The sequence below is a fragment of the Lepus europaeus genome, chromosome 1, assembly GCF_033115175.1.
Source record: "Lepus europaeus isolate LE1 chromosome 1, mLepTim1.pri, whole genome shotgun sequence".
Lineage (NCBI taxonomy): Eukaryota > Metazoa > Chordata > Mammalia > Lagomorpha > Leporidae > Lepus > Lepus europaeus.
This window is the reverse complement of record NC_084827.1, coordinates 110004814-110029426: the sequence shown is the minus strand read 5'-3', so window position 1 is coordinate 110029426 and position 24613 is coordinate 110004814. Positions and strand designations below refer to the sequence as shown.

Below are 24613 nucleotides of genomic sequence, written 5' to 3'. Positions count from 1 at the left end.
AAATGACTTTTAATTTTCCTCTTTCCCCTAATTTTTTCAAATCACCTCTTTGTGCTTCACTGTTACCAGCATCCGAATGTCTGTGAAGGTCTCCGAGTACGAAGGTGCATGCTGCAGTGTTTCTGTACATAGTCTGTCCTTCACTGGGAATAAAGTTCTCTGAGCGGCTTTGATGTTTGCAATTCCATCGATCTTTATGCTGTTTGTGTCCAAAACCTTCATCATAATTTCCTTTAGATTTGAAAAGTTGTTTAAAGTGAGGTTTACAATATATTTGTCCATGAAGTGATGCATAATTTCCCAAACTGCCAAAAAAAAAAAACAAAAACAAAAACACAACACTTAGCATTCTGCATACTTATTGTAAATAGAGAATTAGAAAATTAATTATTTCCATGAGTCAGAGACTAAGTAAAATTAAGTTGCTATCAATGGAATTGACTTTATTAAATATTCCTGTTAGATTATAGTCATCACCACTAGCCCACCTATGTCTTACAGTATTTAGAATTTCATGTTATATGTCAATTATTGATACAATAGAAAATGCACATGTAGTTATGGATGGTGTAAAGTAATAGGAAAAACCTGTGCTGAGTCAATGATTCATTATGAGAGGTTACAATTTTCAATTAATCCTCAACAGTGTATAGACACACATACACACAAATAAGTTATTTGAACTTCCTTTACAACTGCATTTTAAATGAATCAGAAAGTTTGCTTGTCAGCCCTCTCTGGTGAGATCATCAAACAAGAGTGCCTGTTAAAATGAAAATCAAATTTTGTCAGGGACAGCAGCATAATTTTTTAATTTCTCTGAATCTACACATAAAAGCAGACATATCACCTAGATGGTAAAACTGGAAGCCCCTGAGTGACATTTACAAGAAAATTGAATGACAAGGTAGTCAACAATGCCAGAACACCAGTAGAAATAAGACCAGTGTGACAGTCTCATCTGTATGGATGATACCAAGGGGATCAAGGAAGAAGTCTGACAGACCAGAAAAATAAGAGACCACAAAGTAACCAATTTTCCCTGGAAAGTATTGCATGCCAGTCAGAGAACAGCAGCTGATAGCCAGTAAGTGCAAGTGCTCTGTGGTAAGAGAGATGAAGAAGGATGGTAAAGTAAATTCTCAACCCTGACCCTCTGGAGTTACTTTTTAGAAAAGAACCTCAAATTGAAAGAAAAAAAATATGGGAATGGGATCAAAACTGGGCAGGACAATGACAACATATGTGAAAAAGAAAGCTCCAGCCAGTATGCAGAGAAACCAAACCAGGATATTCCCAGTGTCTGGCAACCTTATATTTTAAACCAGTGTATGAAAACTAGAAGAGCTAGTGCTGTGAAGTTAGAAATACCATCCTGAATCTCATTTCCTTATAAGGTTTGGAAAAATATATTTCTTACACAAATCAGAAACAGAAACATATCAAGGTAAAACCTTATACCAAGTTATTATAAAAAATAAAAGTGAGGGATAGTAGCCTGCAGACAATGAACACTTGCCATAAAAACATGCTATAAAAATAAATAAAAAATTTTAATGTACTGTTTCAAAATGAGCAAAAAGACATAAAAATATGACAAAAAACCTGAAATAACAACATAAATCAGAATTAGAAAAAACTCATAAATGAGATTTCAGAAATCAAGAAAAAAACAATTATATAAGAAAAACCCTTCTCAGGAATACAATATAAACTAAAATATACAAAAGACCAAAGAAACACAATGGAGAGCGTCTTACATAGAGAAAAAAGAATATAAAATGAAATTTTAAACAGCCAAAAAAGAAATGAAGAGCCAAAATAATCTGAGAGAGACATATAATAAAGATGACACAAAGTAAAAATTCCCCAATTCATAGAAATTTCTTAAAATAAACCTGAACTAATGAAACAGATTAAATATTAAAAAGCTACAATTCACAGAAACTTTCTTGAAAAAAAAAGTGTAGAACAACAAAATGAAAGAGCACACTGGGTAATTGGTATTATTGACACAGAACAATCAATGACCAAAAAACTATTCTATTATAATCACTATGCTTAAAATAAAAATAAAGGAAAATATTCTAATATATCTTAATCTTAAAATGTGTATAATAAAAAGAAAATTTAATTATTGTCAGATGATTCCAACATTTTATGACAGAAGAAAATGAAATCATGTGTTTAAGGTCCTCCAAGTAAGAAAAGGAAGTCAACGATTTTAATAACAGTCAAACCAGATTTCCATTGTAAAGGTCACAGAGAAATTGTTATCAGCATGTGAGAACTCAGGTAAGATTGTTTCAATGAACCTTTTCTGAACACTCTACTAAAAATCAAGTTTTAGTAATCAGAATTAATACAGAAACATCAAGTCAGGATTAGTGATGGCATTAATAGCTTTCTACCTGCAAACTAAGAGAAAACCATGACACTGAGGAAGATAATATGGTATGCTGTGGCTGTATGATCTGATACTTAAGATTATCTATGTATTCATCTACCTACCTGCATACATATGTACTTATCCATCCTTCCATCCATAGATAGTATAGCAATGTAAAAAAACTGGTGATGTGTGAATGAGGGAAATGTAATTTTTAATGTTTTGATATATTAGTAGCGTTAGTAGTTTTGCTATTCCACGACTGTTATGCAAATGAATATATGTGATATCCCAATTCTGTTACCTCCTTTGTCTTTGAGAACCAGGAGTTCTGAAGTTGAAGAATGGGGATAAATGCATAGTAGAGAATAGGATAAGTAGAAGCAATGCAGTTCTGAATTTGATTTGGAAATATCGTGATGAATTTATAATATATTTTGTATGTAAATATTTGCTAGTTCTTCCTACTAAAAATAGCTTAGAAACAATGGCTAACCTAGTAGAATTAACATCAGGATTGTTCTCTTGAAATACCTTTTCTCAATGAAAGAAACAAGATCATTGAAAAATTACTGATTACAGGCCTGGGGCAGGAAGTGTACAGGATAGTCTGCAACATCTGATCCTGTCAAATAATGAGGAAGCTCACAGTGATTCCGACAGTCAGGACAAAATGACTCAGGAGACAAATAGGTGCTCCTAGGCCAGGAAGAGGCCAATGTGGGCTTCAATAATGATGATAATTGCTTTTGAATGAGACCAATCCAATATGCTCAAATCCAAGAGTCTGTAAAGAATTTTCCTTTTAAAATTACATCCAGGGAATGACAAAGAACATTCCATCATGCTATTGAATTAATAACCAATACATTGGCAAAATGGTAAATAATTATTTCGCCTTTCCTCAGCTAACTGGATCACAATGCAAGTACTTAGTAGCTAAGAGGAAGTATATCTTTGTCAGAGTATTCTAAGAAGTGAAAAAGAAATTAGAGCATTAAACTATCAACATTTTATAAATATCAATGAATAAATATAGCTGTTAAACCTCAACATTTTCTAAGATCCCAAAAGGAGAGGCAATCAGATGTTATCTATCTTCTTGTGAAAGGAGAAAGATGTAAAACCTAACTGTAATCCAGAATGTAAGTTCAACTGACAGTTTGTAGGAAGTACAGAGGACAAAGGAGTATGTTGAACTGCTTGAGTGTGCAACCAGCAATTCCAGACCAGAAACTATACAGGTCAAATGTCATGGACTCATCACAAATAAATTGTAAAGGATGAAAGGAATAAAAGAGAAACCTATGGGTGAGAAAAGACTTAAATACATATCAAAGCTTTCAAAACTAAAGTATCATGTCTTAGAAAGCACATTTGGATAACAAAACTATAAGAGTACAAGTGAGAAATTATTAAGAAAAACACTGTGTGTTCTTAGGACAGTAGTAGCTTTTGGAGTGATCAATAAAGTTATATTTCCTGACCTTGGTAGTGGTACAAAGTGGTTTTTAAAATAGTTTATTGAGGCATATATTTGGTTTGTTTGATTGTCTATGTTTTTGTTTTTGATACAATATGCATTTTTTTAAGAATCAGTCATTGAGTAAATATTTTTGGATCCTTATCACATGTTAGCCTGTATTATACATTATCCAGGCAAACATTAACTTAATTTCTATAATTAGGTGGAGCTACAATAGGTTATGTGAGGAATGGGTGAAGCACAGGGGATATTGAAGGAGAAAATGAGAAGGACTCCTGATATATATAAGTGGCAAAGCAAGCAAGCTTTTTAATTCTGATTTTAAATGAGTGGGTCTGAGCCTAGTAGAGAGCTGGGGAATGGCACAATACTCTTCAACAAGTAGAAATAACTTTGATATCAGCTGAATGTGTGAGAAAAATAATGCTTCTGAGTAACTGAAAGTTGTTTGCATGAAAAGTAACAATCAAATGGGTTGAAATAGGGATGCCAGAAGTTTAGATAGGGGAGCTATGGGCATATTCAGAATTGCCTTTTAAGTCATGTTAGAGTGTTATGTTTTTGGGGGGTAGGGTAGGGAAGGAAGTCTTTATATGCTTTAAGAAAGGAAGTGACCTCAGATTTTCATTTTAGAGAGATCATTTTTGCTACATCATGGAGTACAGTATTGGGACACTTTTTGGTGGTAATGGTAATAAGAAACAATAGAGGTAGAGAAATCAGCTGGCTAGAGAGGTTGTTCCATTAGCCCAGGTGAGAGGTTATTCTTGCTTGAAGAATACCTGGGTTATAGAAATGGAGAGAAGTATACAGCTCAAGAAATATTAATGGAACAGAAATTATAAGCCTTGGAACTAGGGAATGAAGAAGACAAAGGAGTCAAAGTTAATTTCATGCTTTGGTCATTGAGTTAATGTCATTTACTAAGATGACAGCATACTCATACAGTCAAAGAAGGGATTTTCGTGGAGAAGAAAGTAGGGTGTAATGAGTTGGCTTGACTTGGGAAGAGATATTCTAGCTAATGAGATATAAGCATCTGATACACAAAGAGGAGACTGTGGCTATTGGTACAGACATCAGATTGGGGCTATTGGGATAGACTGCCCACATGATGATGACTGAGGTTATTGGAGAGCATTTGATTCATCAGACAGAATAGAAATCGTAAGAAAAAATTCCCATAACAGGATTCTGTGGAATGCTAACATCTTGGTGATGAACAGAGAGTCACCCACACAAGTGCCTGAGAAAGAACACCCAGAAGATAGGGGAAAACTGCTATATTCTGTAGTCAAGGAAACTAAGGGAAAAGAATGTTGCAATGAGAGGCGTTTGACATTGTCAATTAAAGTTACAAAAGATACAGCCTGAGAGATGCACATTAGATTTAGCAAAAAAAAAAAAAAAAAAAAAAAAAAAAAAAATCATCCATTTCAGCATGCTAGACTACAGTTATACCAAATGTCAGATTCATTTAAATGTGTTTAAGATTTTTGGAAAATGAATGCGTTTGTAAGTGCTAATAGGATGCTTCAATTGCTACAGAGAATAAACAGTGTTTTTTTCTCTGTGCTGTCACTGATATATTCTAAGGTCTGTTTCTGTTGGCTTGTTTGTTTGTTTACTTATATAGTCTAGCCCTAATCTACCACCTGTTTTGGTGTATGAAATTTCATTGGAACATAGACCCATTTCATTTCAGTCACATTCATTTGCTTATATATATATATATAATATATATATATATATATATATTATATATATATATATAGTAGAAACTGAGGACCAAAAACACAGTATGGGCTGTAGAGTCAAAAATGTTTACTATGTGGACCTTAACAGAAAAAGTTTGGAAAATCTCAATTTATAGTCTCAACTTCTAGATAAAGAACTGATTTAAAAATTCTTACTTACACAAAGGACTCGGTTTTTCTCATCCATGTTATATCCATATTGCATAAAAAGGACCTTTCTGGATTTGATTAGGAAAACAAAATTCCAGAAAGGATAAAGTTTGTAGCCATCCCCACCCCTATCCCCAGCAATATGTAACAGAACATGAGCTCATCTCACTGTTAACCAATGACAACAGTGAGATATGGAACCATCTTTGTCTTTTCCTAGAGACATATTACCCAGACACTGCAGCCTTTATGAATATTTGTGCCACAGACCACAAGACATTTTACCTCAGTTTACTGTTGCAATGGTGGCATCGGAAGCAGGACTTATGAAAACTCTGTTGGTCTGCTACTAGGCACTCCATTGGATAAACGGTCTTTTGACAAAGTATACAAACTTCCTTGTCTTGGAGCAGCAGCTTCTAAAAAATAAAAATATACAAAAGTCATATAGTATTGTTTAATAACTTTGTGATAACATAACATAATATAACATAACTGACAAACACATATCAACAGGCTGCTGTTCTTATATGCTCTTCTGGACATGGTCTAGGGCAGTTTTTATGATTAGCTCTGCTCTAGAACTTCTATTTACACATTGTACAAGTTGAATTCTGTTACTTAAGGAAATACACATGAGTAAAATGAGTTCATTAACTAATTTTGTATAGATATAAGTAATCACTGACTCGTATGGGGTCTTGGGAGAACTTAGCGATCTAGGTGACTGAACTTCCCCTACACATGAAGGTGTATACCTAACTTGGTCCACAGTCTTGTTTTTAAATGCATTCTGGATGGATTTTTCTATTTACATATCTTTTTAGACTGTGGACATTGTATGAGTTTAATATTTTCTTGATGATTTAGTGTTGATTTTATGACACCAACTCTTAACTAACATAATGAGACTCCTGAATGCATTGAAATGTTCAGGGCTATTTGTTCTCATCTTAAATGATTTTAGGTATTAGAGCAATCTGGATTCTCACGGCTGCTTTTTGTCATTTTCTACTCTTCTCTTGCTCTAAAGTGCCCATGATCCCTTCCTTTTGCTTTCATGTTAGAGTTAGCCATATGATAGTAGTGGTTGTCCTATTAACCAATTGCTTTTGCAACAGTTAGAAATTGGCACAGAACTTTCACTTTGGTGTTGTTTGTGATCCTCACAATGATCCTCCAAGAATAACTCAGCTTTCACACAAGTATAAGAGTTTGTGTCGGGGCCGGCACCGCGGCTCAATAGGTTAATCTTCTGCCTAGCGGCGCCAGCACGCCGGGTTCTAGTCCCGGTTGGGGCACCAGATTCTGTCCCGGTTGCCCCTCTTCCAGGCCAGCTCTCTGCTGTGGCCCTGGAGTGCAGTGGAGGATGGCCCAAGTGCTTGGGCCCTGCACCCCATGGGAGACCAGGAGAAGCACCTGGCTCCTGCCATCGGATCAGTGCGGTGCGCCGGCTGCAGCGCACTGGCCGCGGTGGCCATTGGAGGGTGAACCAACGGCAAAGGAAGACCTTTCTCTCTGTCTCTCTCTCTCTCTCTCACTGTCCACTCTGCCTGTCAAAAATTAAAAAAAAAAAAAAGTTTGTGTCGGGTTATTTATACAAATACTCATATACAATTTAGCACCTTGACGCTCTGTCTGGGGTTCGGAGGACTCCCTTGCTTATTTGGCTCTAATAGGCAACACATTCTTAAATTTAACATCAGTTTCTTCATATTTCCCATTTGTTTGATACAGCGTACCAGAAACTGAGCATCTGAAATTAATTAGACAGCTTTGCCTAATTATGCCCGAAGCGAGCACATTAAGAAACCACATTAACCTGATAAACTAGACACATATGTTGCAAATATGATAGTGGCATAATTATTAGTTTACAGCAGTTTTTATTTTTAAGCTTGCTATTTATTTAAATCTGTATAAAAGAATGGATAACACTAATGATGCACATTAATTATGTCAAATCCTTTTAGTATGAAACCTCATTATTGTAAAAGTAGGGAAAATATAAAGAAATGAGCTGTTTCCTGATGTTGAAAAAAACATATACTAAGCTCAAATGACTTAAACTCCCTCATTCTGAATATGATCAAAGGTTTAAAATATATTATCCATGTTCATCAGTGAATACAGCCAACTGAGTTTTCATTTGGGAGTTCTTCTCAAAAAGGTGAAAATGTGGCATCAGATAAAGCCAACTCTAAGCTCAAAAACGGTAACTAAATATATAAAATGGCTAATTCTGCATCTACACTTTTGTTAGAGATACAGATCAATGAAAAAATCCTTAAAGCACACATGAAAAGTGCAAACTGCTTCTTGGATTATTACCAGGCTGCATTGAATTCAATGCAAAGACCACTTATGCCTGGCAGTTAAAAATATATCAATATTAGGTCAAGGCATGTTATCTAACATCATCTAAAAATTGAATGAAATAATATCTTAATAACAAATAGTAATAAACTGCTATGTTCTATAGTTATTAACAAATACATAGTAGTATGTAATTATTAACATTGCTATAAATTGCAATTATTAATACATTTGATGTTTTATCAAAAATGTTATTTATCTTGACCAATATAGGTCTCAATCATCCATATAATAGTATTAGTTATTCTCAAACAGTGCAGGAGAATCATACTGGATGCTTTTGTTAATGACAAAGTAGCAAAAGCAAGCATAGTCAACATACAGGGGAAGCTGTTACTGCTTTGTTATTTCCAGGCCATTTTGAAACTGCAAATCATCTTGGCCACAGAACTCATGCCTTTAAACGGGTTAATCTTCTTTCACACTTGGCAAGCTCATTTACCACTTAGAAATGCAGATTCCTCTTGGAAGGTGGTTCTCATTTCAGTTGCAGAAGCATCAGAGCTTGCATATCCCAGGCTTTCGAAAACTCTTTCACTCTCCTGCCATGTCTTTTGAAAATTCCTTCTGAGTTCTTTCGGTGAATCAGAGATATCTAAAATATGTCCAGCGATGACATCTTCATAAGTTGGTGGGGCATGTTTGAAGTCAAGGCCAGATCTGGTAGCTTCTGAGCTATGGGATGATGACGTGGTTGTCTTTGACCCAACAACGTGACTCTCAAATGAATCTATGCCTGAGAGATGTTCACTGACAGACCTTGTTTCAGAGCTCACCCTGGGCTGCTTAACAGGAATGTTTTCTTGCAGCTCTCCAGGATGTTTACAAGAAAAGTCTGTAAAATTAGTGTTTCCTAAAGATGTTAATCCAAATTCCTCTTTACAAAATGTTCGGCTTTCTTGTTTTACATTACGGTTTGCGTCTCCATTTGCATAAACTCTTCTGTTTGACTTTGCTTCAAAAACTGGGCCATCCTCAAATTCCCTGAACCATCTGTTTATTTCATTTTCATGATCATTCACGAATTTTTCAGCCATCTGAACAGATCGCTTGGCTGCTTCGTATCTCTGCTTGTGCTCTGGCACGCGAGGCACTGCGACCTTGCGGATGATTTCGACCGCATCGTAACTCTCAGTTTCTGGCACGACGCAGTTAGTAGAATTTAATCCATCTTTGTGAACGTAAGTTGCTCTTTTCTCTACTTTCCTAACTTCCTCTTGCGCTTCCATAGATTCTCTGAAGGAACTACCAGCAACATGATTTACGCTTACAGGTATGGTGATTGTAGGTGGAGAGTCTCTACCACGTGTGTCTATCTTAATTTGGCGACGAAGTGTTGCAGGAGACATGATGATCTCAGACCTTTTCTCCACAATTGGAACTGGGGTTACTGATGCATGTGGGACGGCCCCTTTGGATAACTTTGCAGTGGTATCTTTGAGTTTGACAAGTTGTTCTGAGCGACTCCTGGGTGGAGAAGGGGACATGTCTGCCCTGGGAGTGCTACATGTTTGCGGTATGGGCCTTCCTGGGGAGGGTTCAACAAAACTGTCTGCTTTAGGAGACTGAGAAAGCTCATCAGTAGTAGAAGGTACGGTCCGTCGGGCAGTAGACTCAATCGTTATAAAAGTAGGTGATTGTGGGCGTGTTTTTAAAGAGGGAGGAGACATCTTGCTGTCATCCCGTCTACTTTCCTGATGGGTTTTTACATGGCTATCAGCAAGTACTTCATGATGAGCTGCTGTTTCATGGTGTGCTGCTGCTTCTACAATTTTATTTTCTTTCTGCTCCGTGTATTTATCATAGTGGACATTAGCATTAGACACTTTTGATGTTGCCTCGTTAAGACTAGTAGGCTTCTTTCCCTGCTTCCCCATTTTGGAGGATATCATGGCTGCTTGAATTACATTTTCACAGGACACAAGCATATCTTCTGCTTGCGTCTTAATGTATGCTATTTCTTCCTTGATTTTTTCTATATTGTTCTCCATTGCAATGCAAGCTCCATTTTCTCTTTTTTCTTCCCTTCTCAGCCATCCTGGAACAATATGTAACAGTGCTTGAAATGCTTTCAGGTCATTTTTACTTGGCTCTGCTTCAAACTCTTTTACTCTAGACAGAATCTGCTGTAGTTCTTCACGCTTTCTCAAGAATTCCAATATATTTACAGCACATTTTCCATCATCGTGCTGGGATTCTTTCACAGAGGAAAATAAAGATTTGTTCTGTGTAACCTCTTCCTTTGAATCTTTAGTGTCAGAAAAGACTTCTTTCTGTTGAACGCCCTTGACTCCAATGCATTTTTTCCCCTGCAGACTATTACTTGGCTGGAACAATTTTTCATGTTCAACATTACTTTCAGAAGTCTGTATCTCTGTTCGCTGAAAATCTTGAGTCTGTGAATCAAAATGTGCTTCCGTCACCTTCTGCTTGACCACCTTTGGTGCTGACTCATCCTTCAATTGTTCTTGTTGTCTTTCAACTATGAATCTCTCTTCTTTTGCACCAATCATTGAGGGCCCCTGGCTTTTCCTTTCACTTTCCATAAGCTTCCCTCTCTCGGATCTCCTATATTCTGTTTGTTTTTCATGATTCATCTGGAGTTTCCTTTCATGTCTCTTCTCTGCAGCTTCTGTAGACACTGGTAGTGCCACCTTTGTTTCTTCCTTAGATAATTGGTCATATTTTTCAGCCATGGATTGCTTACTATTGTACTTGGCACTTGCTTCCAATTTCTTGGTTTCCTGATACTGTTGTTTGGTAATGGTCTGAACATCAACGTGTGAGTGCTTTTTGTGACTTTCATATCTGTGTTCAGTTTCATTTAATGTATGATCTATGCTGGGGAGCTTGATGGTTTTAACTTTGAAAGTTGGGGAAACTGGTTGGCTTTGGGGCAAGGGCAACTGCTCCAGATATTTCTTCTGTTGTGTTTGTTGTATACTACATTCTTGCTGACTCTGTTTAGTTTTCCAAGCTGATGTAGATTGTATTACGTCCCTGGAGCTCTGCAAAATTTCCTTCCTCATGTTATCTTTGGCTTCTGAGGATGCTAGAGCATGTTGGAGGCTCTTGGCAGCCACTGTCACTGTTGATGTTGTAGAGAGCTGTTTATTAGAATCCACTTCAAGGACTTGAGCACTACTTTGAGAGTCTTGGCTTGGTTGAGGCACAGTGAGCTCTGAAAACATTCCAGATAGCGGAACCTCCTCATTTGTTTTTTGTAATGGCATTTCTTTTTCTAACTTTGATACACTATGACTTTGACTTTCTCTTTTGACTATGTTGTAGCAAGAACTCTCTTGTTTCTGTTTCTCAAGCTCTTCTCTTTGCTGTCTGTACTTTTCTTCAGCAATCATTAGAGGTGTCTTAAATTTTCTCATATAAGGTTTTGGACTTTGCTGTCCTGAATTTGCTGGAAATGAGTGTGATTTTCTGAGAGGAGCTGCCTGCTTTTCTTTGGGTGCTGAAGTTTCTGAAACTATCTGAGAGGGAGACTTTACAGAGTCAATAGATACTTGTTTTCTTTGATCAAGGCTTCCTTTGAATGTGTCCTGCTTTGTCTCTGTGCATTCACTGCTGGTTGCCATCATGCATCTTCTCTGATCCTTTGTGGAAGCAATATTAAATTCCATATCTGATGGGGAATTTTCCAATTCCACTTTTTGGGAAAGAAGGTTCTTTTTATCATCTATTCCCTTGAAAAATTTGGGTTTGGGTAATGTGGGGGGTGGAATACGTGCTCCTGATTTTCTTGTTGTGATTTTAGCCTGAGAGTGAGTTTGCTGAGAGCCTGAGGCTTCTTTTAGGGAACATTCATGTATGAAAGCTTCATTGTGCTTTTGTGGAACAGAAGAGGAAGGCTGTGCTGATTTCTGAGATGATGCTGGAGAAAGGGGAGGTGGTGGAAATGTTGATAGAGATTCTACTTCAGGTTTCTCCTCTACTGGTGGTGGAGGAAGAGGGAGGCCTGGGAAGTTTTCAAATTCAGCCTTTATCTTCTCTGTGCATAGTGATGGAGGAAACACATTTTTTTCAGGCAACATCATTAAAGGAGGTGGAGGAGGAAGAGGAAATTCTATTTCAGATGATGCATTGGAAGGTGGAGGAGGAGGTGGAGATGGAGGTGGAAGAGAGCACTCACTGTCTTTCCCATCGTTCTCCGGATTAAAGTTGCTTGGGTTAAAGGACCTTTCCATTGCCATTTTCAACTCTGCAGAAGTATTTGTTTTCATTAGAAAGTCCTCTTTTTTCAGGTGAACATCAGTCCTCTGATTTTTGTCACTGACCTTAAATTTATTATGGCTTTTTTCAAAGACTTTCATTTTAGTTACTTTGGATAGGTCTTGATCTACAGGTACAGGTTGAATGTTCATGTTGTTTTTCTTTATCTCCTCATTAGAATATTGCATTTCTTGTTTTATTAAGGTTTGCTTCTGAAAGTCCTCTGTAACTTTGTAAGTGTCTCCAACTGGCATGCTGACTGGATGGTACTGAGTGGGACTGGGCGTCAAGCTTTGTGTACATGGCGGTAATTGAATGCTTGTGTTCTTTTTAGCACTCTTTACATGGAAAGCCTCAGTCTTCTGGTGGCCATTCCTCAGTCCACATGTTTGAGTCTGCTGCTTTCCAACTATTTTGTCAATAGATTGGGTGGAGTTGAACACATTGTCCTCTTTCAGCTCTCTCAGTCTCCTTGATTCCTCAGACTTTTTACTTTTCTTCGCTGACACAGTTGAAGTTAATTGTCTGCTCAAATGCTCCTCTCTCAGATGCTCTTCTCTTGTGTTATCAGTCCAGACATCCATTCGGTCCCCTGATTCTAACACATTTTCAGTAGCTTCGTGGCTGGAATTAGACAGTCTTCTAAGGCTTTTCTCAAGAGCATCATTGTTTTGTTCACGATCTATGACAATCTTTACAGTGCCTTTGGGGGCTTTTGGCAGATTGACCTTGGTTCTTTCTTCAGATTGACTGGGAGCCTCTGCTCTTCCTTCCCACCTGGCTGCTGGCTCAAATGGTCCTGGCCTTGGCTGGAGAATACTTTTTTGGTCCCTTTGGGCAGCTTTCAGATGAATGCTTGTTTTCTGCTCTTCTGAGGACCCTACTGTCACAGCTTGGACTTCGTTGTTTGCAGGTTCTTTATCTACCTCTTTGAAACCTCTTTGTGCTTCTTTCAAAGATCTTAATGATGTTTCAAGGTCGTCTCTGATAAGTTCTTTTTTCATGATTTCTGTCCTTGTGTTTGTAGCCCTTTCAAGATGCTCAATAGTTTGCTCAATATCATCAGGGATGGTAGCAGGCTGTTTTGATTCTTTCCACTGGTGGCTTGATGTTTTAAATGACTTGAGTGTGGTCAACCTGTCACCTTTAGTAATTTCTTCTTTTTTAGCCACTGTTTGCTGATTTATGGCCTGGCTGAGGGAATTTAGGGTTGATTTTAAATCCCCCTTTACAGTTTCTTCTTTGGTTGTCTTATAAGATGCACTCTGAGGCTCTGTCATAAAAACCTTAGCTGTATTATGTACATCTCCTGGGATGATGTCAGTTTCATTAACAGTACGTTCAACCTGAGATTGCCTTTTCTTTAGTAACAATTTTGTGCCCTCAACATCACCACCAATTATTTCTTTCTCTCCTTCTTCTTTCCTAGGTGTTAATGCTTCATTTGACCCTGTCTGCAGTTGTCTGAGATAATCCAAAGCTCCAGTTTCTATGCATGTTGTGAAAAACTGCACATTTCCTCTCTCAGAGGCATCAATTTTAGCCTTTTCACGTATTTTATTGTTTGATGTGGAAGACAACAAATTGTGAATGGTTCGCCTTACATCACCTCCTATTACTTCTTCCCGCTGAATTGTGTCACCAGCATTTTCATGAAGAAGACAATAGATAGTCATGTTAACATCTCCTCTTTCATCTTCCTGGATTAAAATGCCCTTCTTCACAGATTTTTCCTCTGAGAACAGGCTTTTTATTGCTTGCTGTACATCACCCCTCACTACCTCTTCTTTATCAGCATGAAATTCAGTGGATCTGTTTAATAGTTGAGTTTTAGTCAAGTTGACATTTCCCTTCTCTTCTTCACTCACCAAAATCTCTCTCTTCGTGCAGTCTCTTCTGGAAAGTAAGTTCATCATTATACTATTGAGGTCAACCTTGATAATTTCTTCTTTTTGTATCTCAGGTGATGCTTGGTTCATTAGCTTGTATTTTGCCATTCGCACATCTCCAATTTCATCAGCTTCGATAATGATTCCAGGAGACTCAATAACTTTTTGAGAGTAGAGATCTTCTAATGTTTCCTTAATGCTCTTGCCAATAATTTCTACCTTTTCTATTCTGCTGTCATTAAATTCATCAATGGGTGTTGTTTCAAAGAGCCACGTGGTTGTCTTAACATCTGAAGAAATGATTTCTTCTTTGGTAATATTTGTGATGCTTTCATCTGCTTCCTTAATAGCATCCAAAGTTTTATTTTCAAAAAGCCATACTGCCTGCCTAACATCACCTTTCTGCACATCTTCCTGGGTCACTGTCTTGATGTTTTCATATTCTGACCCTTCTCCTCTCAGTTCATCTATGGTATGAGTTTCAAATAACCAAGTAGATGTTTTAACATTACCTTTTTGTATTTCATTGACACTTACTGTTCTTACATAATTCTTCCTATCAGAATCTTCAGACTCAAAGAATTGTTTACTTGTCTTTACATTGCCACCTTGAATATAGTCAACTGTTGGAATAACATTACGCGATCCTTCTGAAATCTTGTCTAGTGGCTGAGTTTCAAATCTGTATCTGACAGAACTAACATCTCCCTTCTGAATGTCTTCCTGTGTCACTGATTTAATAACATACACAGTTTCTGACTCGTTAATTGAGTCTAATGGTTTTGTTTCAAAAAGCCACCTTGTTCCTCGTACATCTCCGTGAATTACCTCTTCCTTTTTAACTGTTGTAACTTCATGGTAGCACCCCTGTTGATCTTGAATTGCGTAGAGGGGCTGCGTTTCAAAGAGCATCCTGTAGCTTTTTACGTCACCTTTTATGATTTCTTCAGTAATAGTTTTCTTGCTACTCATATGATCAGATTCTTCTTTAATCTCATCTAATGAAAATGTCTCAAAAATAAAGCACCTCTTCCTTACATCCCCACCTTGTATGTCTGTCACTGTCTTCACTAACTCATCACCTTCTTGGCTTTCTTTTATCATATCAATTGGTTGGTTTTCAAAAAGCCATCTACAGTTTAAAACATTGCCTTTCTGAATATCTTCTGTTTTTAGAGTTTTGATCTTTTTCAAAACTTCTGCTGAACTGGAGCTTATAGAATCTAGGGATTGATTTTCAAATTTATACCTCATGCTGGACACATCTCCAGCTTGGATATCCATTTCCACAGGCTTGCTTTCCTTCCCTTCTTCTCCTTGAATGCTATCCAAATTTTCGGTCTCAAAAAGAAAACACGCTGTACGAACATCCCCACCTTGAATCTCCTCCTGTTTTACAGTTTGCAATTTGACTACTGCTTCAGAGTCATCTTTTATGCTATCAAGTGGCTGAGTTTCAAAGATCCAAGTATAGCTTTTGACATCTCCTTTATGAATTTCTTCACTGCCAGTCATTAGTGAAACTTTTTCATAAAGAGATTCCATTGGCTGGGTTTCAAATAGCCATTTACAGGTTTTGACATCTCCCTTAACAATATCTGTATCTTGTTTAGTAGTACTTTCTGTTTCTTCCACATTGCTGAAATATTTAATTGCATCAAGAGGTTGTGTTTCAAACAACCATTTAGCAGATTTCACATTTCCAGTCTGTATTTCTTGAGCAGATATTCCTCTAATTATCTGAAATTTATGAAGGCTTTCATCAAACTGGTCAATGGGTCTTGTTTCAAAAAGCCACCTACAGCTTTTTACATCACCTCTTAGGATTTCCTCTTGCTGGACTGTTTTTACTTGATGATATTTTCCAAGGTGGTCTTGTATGGCGTACAGTGGCATTGTTTCAAAGAGGGATTTATTTAACTCTACAGCACCTCTTGTGACCCCTTCCACTTCTACTTTGTGGGATGCCTCAAATTTAATTAGATTATTTGATTCAAAGACATGTGTGTAATTCCTTACATCTCCTTTGTCAATTTCTTCAAGTTTCACTGTTCGTGTGTACTGTTTCTTATCTTCTCTAATCTCTTCCAGAGGTTGGGTCTCAAAAATCCATTTCTGATGTCTAACATCCCCTTTTTCTTCTTCAGAGGCAATGATTTTTTGAAGCTTTCCAACATCAGCACTGTCTTTCAAAGCTTCTATTGGAACTGTTTCAAATAGATGCCTAGTGGCTTGGACATCACCCCCTATGATCTGCTCAGGTGGTAGAGGATATGCATCAGGAGCCTCTTTTAGAGTGTCTAATGGCTGTGTTTCAAACATCCAGCACTTTCTGGAGACATCTGTACCTATTATTGTTTCCTTTTCAGTGATGACCTCTTCTGATTCTTTGATTTTCTCCAAAGGTTGGGTTTCAAATAACCACTTTGCCCTACTGACCCCACCTTTCACATTTTCTTCCATGGATATGCCCCTGACAACTTTAATTTCTGTAATATCCTTGTTAATTGTGTCCAAGGGCTGTGTTTCAAACATCCAGCGTGCTGTTCTCACATCCCCCTTTTCAATATCTTCTCTGTGAACAGTTTTTATTTCTAGCATTTGACCTAAACCATCTCTAATAACATACAGCGGCTGAGTTTCAAAACATTTTATACTTCTCTTAACGTTGTCCTTAATTTCTTTGAGCTCAGATCTGAGTTGCAGTAAGTGAACCTCATCCACTGAATGCAACTGTCCAAGTTGATCCAGATGTTGAGTTTCAAACATGTATCTCACAGTCTTGACATCGCCTCCAGTTATGTCCTTAACGACAGTTTCTACTGATTCTTCTTGACTTTGATGCATTTTATTCATTGAATCTAATGGCCTTGTTTCAAACATCCATCGGGCTGTGCGGACATCTCCTCTGGCCAGCTCAGGGATTTTCTCGGCATTTTCTTCAGTAGCGGAAGAATGAACCCCCAGTGCATCAATGGGTTGAGTTTCAAACATCCATGTGGTATATTTCACATCACCACCAGCAATGATTTCTTGATTGGCAATGCCCTTGGAAATGTCCCCTTCATCTGGAGACCCATTGTTGATGGAATCTAATGGCTGGTTCTCAAAGATCGATCTCATAGACTGAACCTCTCCTTTCAGAATTTCATCCCACTGTAAGTATTCTCTTTCTGAACTCAGATCTTTTTGCGAACTCTCATTTGTATTTTCAAAAACATACCGGGCTTGTTGCACATCTGCTGAAACTGAGCTCCCTGAGTTCATTTGACTAGAAACAATCTCAGAAACCTCACTGATATAATCTTTCTCTAAGTTTTTTCTTAGCTCAGGGTGGATGTGTTTGTATAAACGATTTAATTCATACAAATTTCTTTGCTTGGAATACAAATCTTTGGGCATGGGCAGTCTTCTAGGAGGGCTGGGAAATTCAGGGGACTGGGAAAATGCTGCCTCTATTGGAGTTTGAAGTACATCAGGTGGGGGAGGAGGGAATTCTTCCTTCTGTCCCAAAGCTGTGGCATTAACTTGTGCCAGAGTTGAGCAATTGACACTGTGATCACTATATCTTGTGGTTGATATTTCCTTCCTCTGGCTGTTGGAAGTGCAAGAAGCAGAAGAGGTACCCACAACTGATGATGGCCTGAAAGTCTCTTCATATTCACTTTCAATCTTTGAAGGAGAGAAAATCAAATCTTACAAAGTACAGTAATGGCAGCTTTACTGCAATCAGGGTCCTGCTATAACCTCCTCTTAGTGAAAAATAGGTGATATACTCCCTTGATTTTTTTAAAAAAATCATTTATTTATTTATTTGAAAGTCAGTGTTAAAGAGAGACAGGGAGAGAGAGAGAGAGAGAGAGATAAAGAGAGATCTTCCATCTGCTGGTTCACTCCCCAAATGACCACAATGGCTGAAGCCAGGAGCCCAGAGCATCTTTTGGGTCCCCCACATGGGTGCAGGGTCCCAAGGACTTGGGCCATCTTCCACTGCTTTCCCAATTGCATTAGCAGAGAGCTGGATCAGAAGTGGAGCAGCTGGGACTTGAACCAGTGCCCATATGGGATGCTGGAGTTGCAGGTGGAGGCGTTACCTGCTTTGCCACAGCACTGACCTGATATACTACCTTTAAAGACCTTCTCAGCATGGCTACTCTGCACTTTGAATTCCTGAAGATGTACCTGGGAGGCAACAGATGATGGTCTAAGTATGTAGGCCCCTGTCACCACATGGGAGACTCAGATGGAGTTCTTGGCCCCTTGCTTTGGCCTGGTCCAGCTCTGGCTGTTCTGAGTATTTAGGGAATAAATCTGCAGATGGAGGATTGATCTTTATCTTTCCCTCTCCCTCTCCTTCTTTCTCTCTCTTTCTGTCTCTACTTGACTGGCTGTTGTGTGCATTTTGGGAATGAATCAGCAGATAGAAGATTTCTCTCTCTGTCTCTCCTTCTCTACCCTCCAAAAAAATAAATAAGTATTTTTTTAAAAAGCTAAAAAAAAAAGCCCACTCATGATAAATATTCAATGTTTGTTGCTATCTTTCGTATAATCCATTTTTACTTATAAAATTGTATTCCGTCTCGGCATTTTAACAATTACACATATTCTTCATTTCCCCCCTATACTTAATATGCTATGCAGAGAAATCTAGAGGGGGAATAATAAAAAAGTCTTAAAGTACTTTTGAGGGTTGTTTTGTTTTCCTTGGAATTTTAAACAGAACAGAATAAGCATCTGACATTTAAAATTGACTTAATTACTTTATCTAATGTTAGGTATTAGACTTAAGGGCATATATAATTTTTTTGTCTTTCCTCATTTGCTTTAGTGAGAAAAGTTTTTATTCTTCCTCTTCTTTCCTGTAGATCAACCTCCTGTTTAAGGAATGAGTCGGTGCTGGTTCAGGATTTTTTTTTCTGAAAAACCACCTCATATATTCAATAATTTGAAGATACTTTGCATTGAAACCTGGTTTTATGCTTAATATGTTTCTGTTTATAGAAATTAACTTACTTTAATCTTCTTGGCTGGGGTTATTGGTACTTTGTCAGAAGAAAGGACATTTTCCTGGGCAGACTTTTCAAATTGCTCTTTTAAAAATTTCGTTGATACCTTTGGAATCTCTTCATCTTCAGGTGTATCAATGACTGCAAACAAAAAAGAAAACCAGGGACTATGTTAGTGATGTTTGAGAAGAAATTATAATACTGTTGGGGGAATTCTCATAATAGAAGTTAAGTGAAAAGAAGCATGCAAATTTATACTGAAGGCATAATTTCACTATACAACGTAGACTACAGCAAGATATACAGGAAGAAAAATGTTGGTTGTACCTATGTAAGACTATTTTCCAATTTTTCTACAGGCATATTCTACTTCTATGCTCAGGAAATAATAATAAACTGTATAAAACAAAGAAAACATATTACTGGAAGATTTTTTTTTTTTTAAGCAATAAGGCCAAAAAAAGGATACTGTCAAGTAATGGTTTGGTCACAGTTGTCTTAAATTTTCCCTTTATGTCTTCAGAGTAGAAAAACCTTTCCCTCTACTTTAGGTTATGACAAACTGGAACTTTCCAAGTGAAAATTTGTACAAATTTGACTAAGTCTAACCACCTCTTATCTGTTCGGTAGAAAATTGTCCTAAATGGTGCTTAATTGTGTTATCAAAATTAATTTAATCTAGATAATTCTGCTTTGGGGGAGCTTATTAAAGATCAAGTTTTAATCTAGGTCCTGAGGCATAGAGGAATTCAGAAGTGGCTAGCTTATCACCTTTTAGGCTTGAGGATGAATATTTCATAGGGGTGATTCACTACAAACTTTTAGAACAGCATTGAGGCTGTTACCACAGGCATCATATCATTATTCATAGAAACACCACCTTTCTCCCTTTAAGTCCATGAGTCACACGTACTGAAGTGACTCATTGGGAAAACTGCTTTGGAAGCCATCTATTTAAACTCAGACACACAGATAGGAGAAAGATACATTAGGGACAATGATACCAGACTTACCTGTTTCTTGAACATACTGATGCAGCTGAGAAGCTTGGCTTATTTCCTCAGTGTGTTTTTCAAGATGAGAGGCCTGTGTTTAAGGACAATTTTTTAAAAAAGTATTTCTTTAATATCATCTGTTTCAAACTGCAAATAATATTCTTTATTTTATAGTGATTTTCATCTAAAACCTCAGTTTTAGATGAGCAATCCTATTTTTAGGGTGCTCATATTATTTTTAAAAGGATTCCAAGAAAAAAAAAAAGAGGATTCCAACTTAAATCATGGACATTTGGTGAAATGGTTAAGATGCTGCTGGAGACACCCACATCCTATATCAGAGTGCTTGGCTTCAAGTATTAACTCTGTTTCGTATTCTAGATTTCTGCTACATGTGGCAGCAGATGATGCTTTGAAGACCTGGATTGAGTTCCTGCTTGCAGCTGTGGTGAGGAGTAAACCAGTGGATGGAAGATCTCTCTCTCTCTCTCTCTCTCTCTCCTCTGTCACTGCCTTCAGGTAAATAAAATTTTTTTCAAAAAAGTTTGTGGAAAATGAAAGTAAAGATTTTTTTTTTTTTAAAAAGGATTTCTAACATGAAAGTATGGAAAGTTCTGGAAAATAAAGTGGAAAATATTGGTTAAATGGTTACCATTTTTGTTTCAAAAATATCAATTTCATGTGATTTTGAAACTTCTTGTTTGTTTCTTTCCACTTCCTGGATGCCATGGATTACTTCCTAAAAATAAATAAATAATAAAATTTAGCCTTTTAAATTAATGCAATTTCAAAGCCAAAAGATTCTTTTAAAAAACTGAAGATTCTCTAATATATTAGTTGGCTTGGTGGTTGTAACCAATTCAGTGAATCAAAACTGTATAATCTTGGAGCAGGCGTTTAGCCTAGTGGTTAAGAGGTTGTTTCAGATACCCACACCTCACACTGGAATACCTAAGCTTAATGCCCAGTTCTGGCTCCTGATTCCACCTTCCTGCTGATGCAGGTCCTGGGGGCCAGCAGTGATCGCTCAGTTAGTTGGATTCTTGCCATCCAGTTGGCAAAATCTAGTTTGTGTTCACTGCTCATGACTTCAGCCCTAGATATTGGGGCCATTTACTGTGAACAACAGCTCTGGGTCTGTCTCTCTGCCTTTCAAATAACTAAAATAAAACTAAACCCGCATAATTTATTATTTTATTATTTATATTTATATATTATACTATTTATATTATTATATTTTATTATTTATCTGTAGTCTGGAAGGCCTGAATGGTCTAATTGGATATTGGCAAGGGTCAGGCAGTTCGCATTCCTTCTTGCAGGTCCTAGGGGAGAACACATTTGTTTGCCTTTTGCAGCCTCTAGAGGCTGCCAGCCTTCCTGGGTTCATGGCCTTCTCTACTGTCAGGCTAAGACCTTCTTCTTCTGCCATCATCTAATTATGTCTTGTACTTTTAAGGACTCTTGCCATTATATTGGACCAACTCAAATAATCCATGATGGTATCCTTGCCATAAAATAAGCTGGATAGCAGGTAACTTTTAATTTCATCTGCAGTTTTAATTTTAGTTTGTCATTTGTAATTTCACATATTCACAGATTCTGAAGATTGAAACATAAAAGTGCTCAGAGGTCATTATTCTGTCTTACTAAGCAACAAATGTTAATGATGCATCTTGTACCCAATACTACCAATATGAACATCAAAAATGCAAGTGTTTAGTGAAAATATAAGCATTTTGTTGTTTATAAGCCTTATATTCACAGTAAAAATGTCATTTTTGTCTTCAACTTGGCCATCGAATATGACACATCCAGAATTAGATTGAAGAATATAATCAATAAATGTAACCACTATAAATATGTGCTACTATGCTATGCTGTATCTTCTTATCTTTGCAAATGGAGTTTACTTTTGACTTTCCTTCAGTTAGTACAGGTGATCCTTATTGAATTGGAAACTGGAGCTCTTGTTAATTGTGGTATTCTAGGCCTACATTTACTGTGGACTATGATTCTGACACAAGTATATGGCCAATTAATATGATTATGCAGTGGGTATACTACCAAATATCGTAGTAAAAAATAAAAATATAGATATTTGACTCTACAAAAACACAAGTGTTTGAAGTGCGGACTTCACTTTTATCTTGATGTCTAAGTGACTAGCAATTATTACTTCTGAGATCTGATTTTTAGAAATTTGTCTTAGTAAACAATAGTTGACTGAGCAAAAGTATCATTATTAATCCAATAGGATTACTAAAATTTTCTTTTATGGTGAACTAAATAGTTTTAAACTACCGAATACTAATCCTTTAAAACAGGAGTGAGTATAAAATTAATTGATAAAATCTTGACTTATAATTTTTTTGCTAGTAGATCTGTAGTGTATGACATTTTTCCTCTAGGATATTTGGTATACAAGGTTAAATATCTGATTAATCAGGGCACAGGCATTTATTTAGAGGTGAGCAGTATAATCTGATCTTTTTTTTTTTTTTTTTGACAGGCAGAGTGGACAGTGAGAGAGAGAGAGACAGAGAGAAAGGTCTTCCTTTCGCCGTTGGTTCACACTCCAATGGCTGCCATGGCTGGCGTGCTGTGGCCGGCGCATCACGCTGATCCGAAGCCAGGAGCCAGGTGCTTCTCCTGGTCTCCCATGCGGGTGCAGGGCCCAACCACTTGGGCCATCCTCCACTGCACTCCCGGGCCACAGCAGAGAGCTGGCCTGGAAGAGTGGCAACAGGGACAGAATCCGTTGCCCCAACCGGGACTAGAACCCGGTTTGCCGGCGCCACAGGTGGAGGATTAGCCTATTGAGCCACGGCGCCGGCCATAATCTGTTATTATATTTTTTATAGGTAGGTGAAATAAGCAGAAGATTAACTAAAAGCCAAATTCAGGCTTCTACTGTAAAATTTAGGCTATATCTCATCCATTTGAAGACCACTGTAGTAGTCAGAATGGTTTCTGAACTCTAGTTAATGATCCACATATTTCAGATGATATTTGATCACATCATTGACATACAATTTGTACTAAGGAAAATTTCACATAATGAATGAACAGGAAGTAAATGGATGAATAAAATGGCAAGCTCCCATTAATAAATAAATCCTATTCAAACTTCTTTTTTATCAGGATTATTCTAGGAACTGGTGATAAAACAATAAGCAAAATGCTTTTCTTTCCTAACAAGGAGTATATGAAAATAATCCATGTTCTTTTATATAAGTTCACAGAATCACAAGTTCTTATAATAAGATGCTTTGTATAGCCAAGTTTTTTCTTTCCTTTTTAAAATATTTTATATAAGATATATAAATTTCATGTATTTCATGTATACAGAGTTAGGAACATAGTGATACTTCCTAGCCTACCCTCCCTTCCACCCACATTTCCCACCCTTTCTCCTTCTTCCTCTTCTATTCCATCTCTTAATTTTTACAATGATCTGCTTTCAGTTTACTTTAAACTCATAGCATTGTGCTGGTGAGAATCATAACAAAATTGAAAACGCTGATAGAAAAAGTGCAGGGACATAAATGGCAACTCTTTACATCTATGACAACCATTTCCACCTGTAGGGATCTAATGGGATTGTTCTGGGACTTTCTTATGCACACATCAAGAAATAGGAAGCACTAAATGGCAATGAAACAACAAAGCAGAATGGTGACCTGAGCAGAATGGAAGGTCCTTACTGAGAGGCACTGTGACCATGTCTGCAGACTCTTGCTCCTAGAGGCCTGTGTGACAGCTGTAGCCTAAAGACATACTTCAGTTGCCTGCACAGTGATTTTAAAGCTTTAAATTAGTTAATGTCAACTAAAATAAAACTTTCATCCTGTTTTGAAACCTCTAAAATTTGGTAACATTTTATTTCAGAATACTGCCAAATTAAAAAAAAAATTGACATTGTACAAAGAGTTCTCATATGCCCCACACGCAGCTTCCTCTGCTATTAACACCTCATTTTAGGATAACATATTTGTCACAATTAATGAACCATACCCAGTTTCCCACATTAGTTAAATGTAATCTCTTGGTTCATATTCTTGCATGACAGTCTGGTTCGGACAAAGTAGTTACTGACTTTTCAGTTGTGACATATACTTTTCGGTTGGCTATCATCCCTACCAGCTGTTAATATTTAACTTCCCAAATTCAAGTTTCTGATACCTTCTGGTCATACTGGATGGATACAGTTAGCAACCTGAACCTCTGTACTGAGAAAAACAAATGCAAAATATTTGGAGTAAGAAAACTGTAAATAAATTTATATTTTCTTGTAGAAGATAACACAACCTAAAAAGTTCAATTATATATAAATCTTGT

General features: G+C 37.1%; 1 protein-coding gene across 1 annotated transcript in view; it reads right to left on the bottom strand.

The window, feature by feature from the left end:
- Nucleotides 1–219: 219 nt before the first annotated feature.
- XIRP2 (xin actin binding repeat containing 2) overlaps nucleotides 220–24613 on the bottom strand; it is a 371706-nt gene continuing 347312 nt past the window's right edge. Inside the window, exons 5-10 of the mRNA XM_062187547.1 lie at nucleotides 20925–21011; nucleotides 20291–20363; nucleotides 19285–19418; nucleotides 8601–17943; nucleotides 6068–6201; nucleotides 220–305 (exon numbers count right to left, since the gene is read on the bottom strand). Coding sequence (XP_062043531.1) covers nucleotides 6107–6201; nucleotides 8601–17943; nucleotides 19285–19418; nucleotides 20291–20363; nucleotides 20925–21011 — 9732 coding nt within the window. The 3' untranslated portion in view covers nucleotides 220–305; nucleotides 6068–6106. The remainder of the gene's footprint in view (nucleotides 306–6067; nucleotides 6202–8600; nucleotides 17944–19284; nucleotides 19419–20290; nucleotides 20364–20924; nucleotides 21012–24613) is intronic.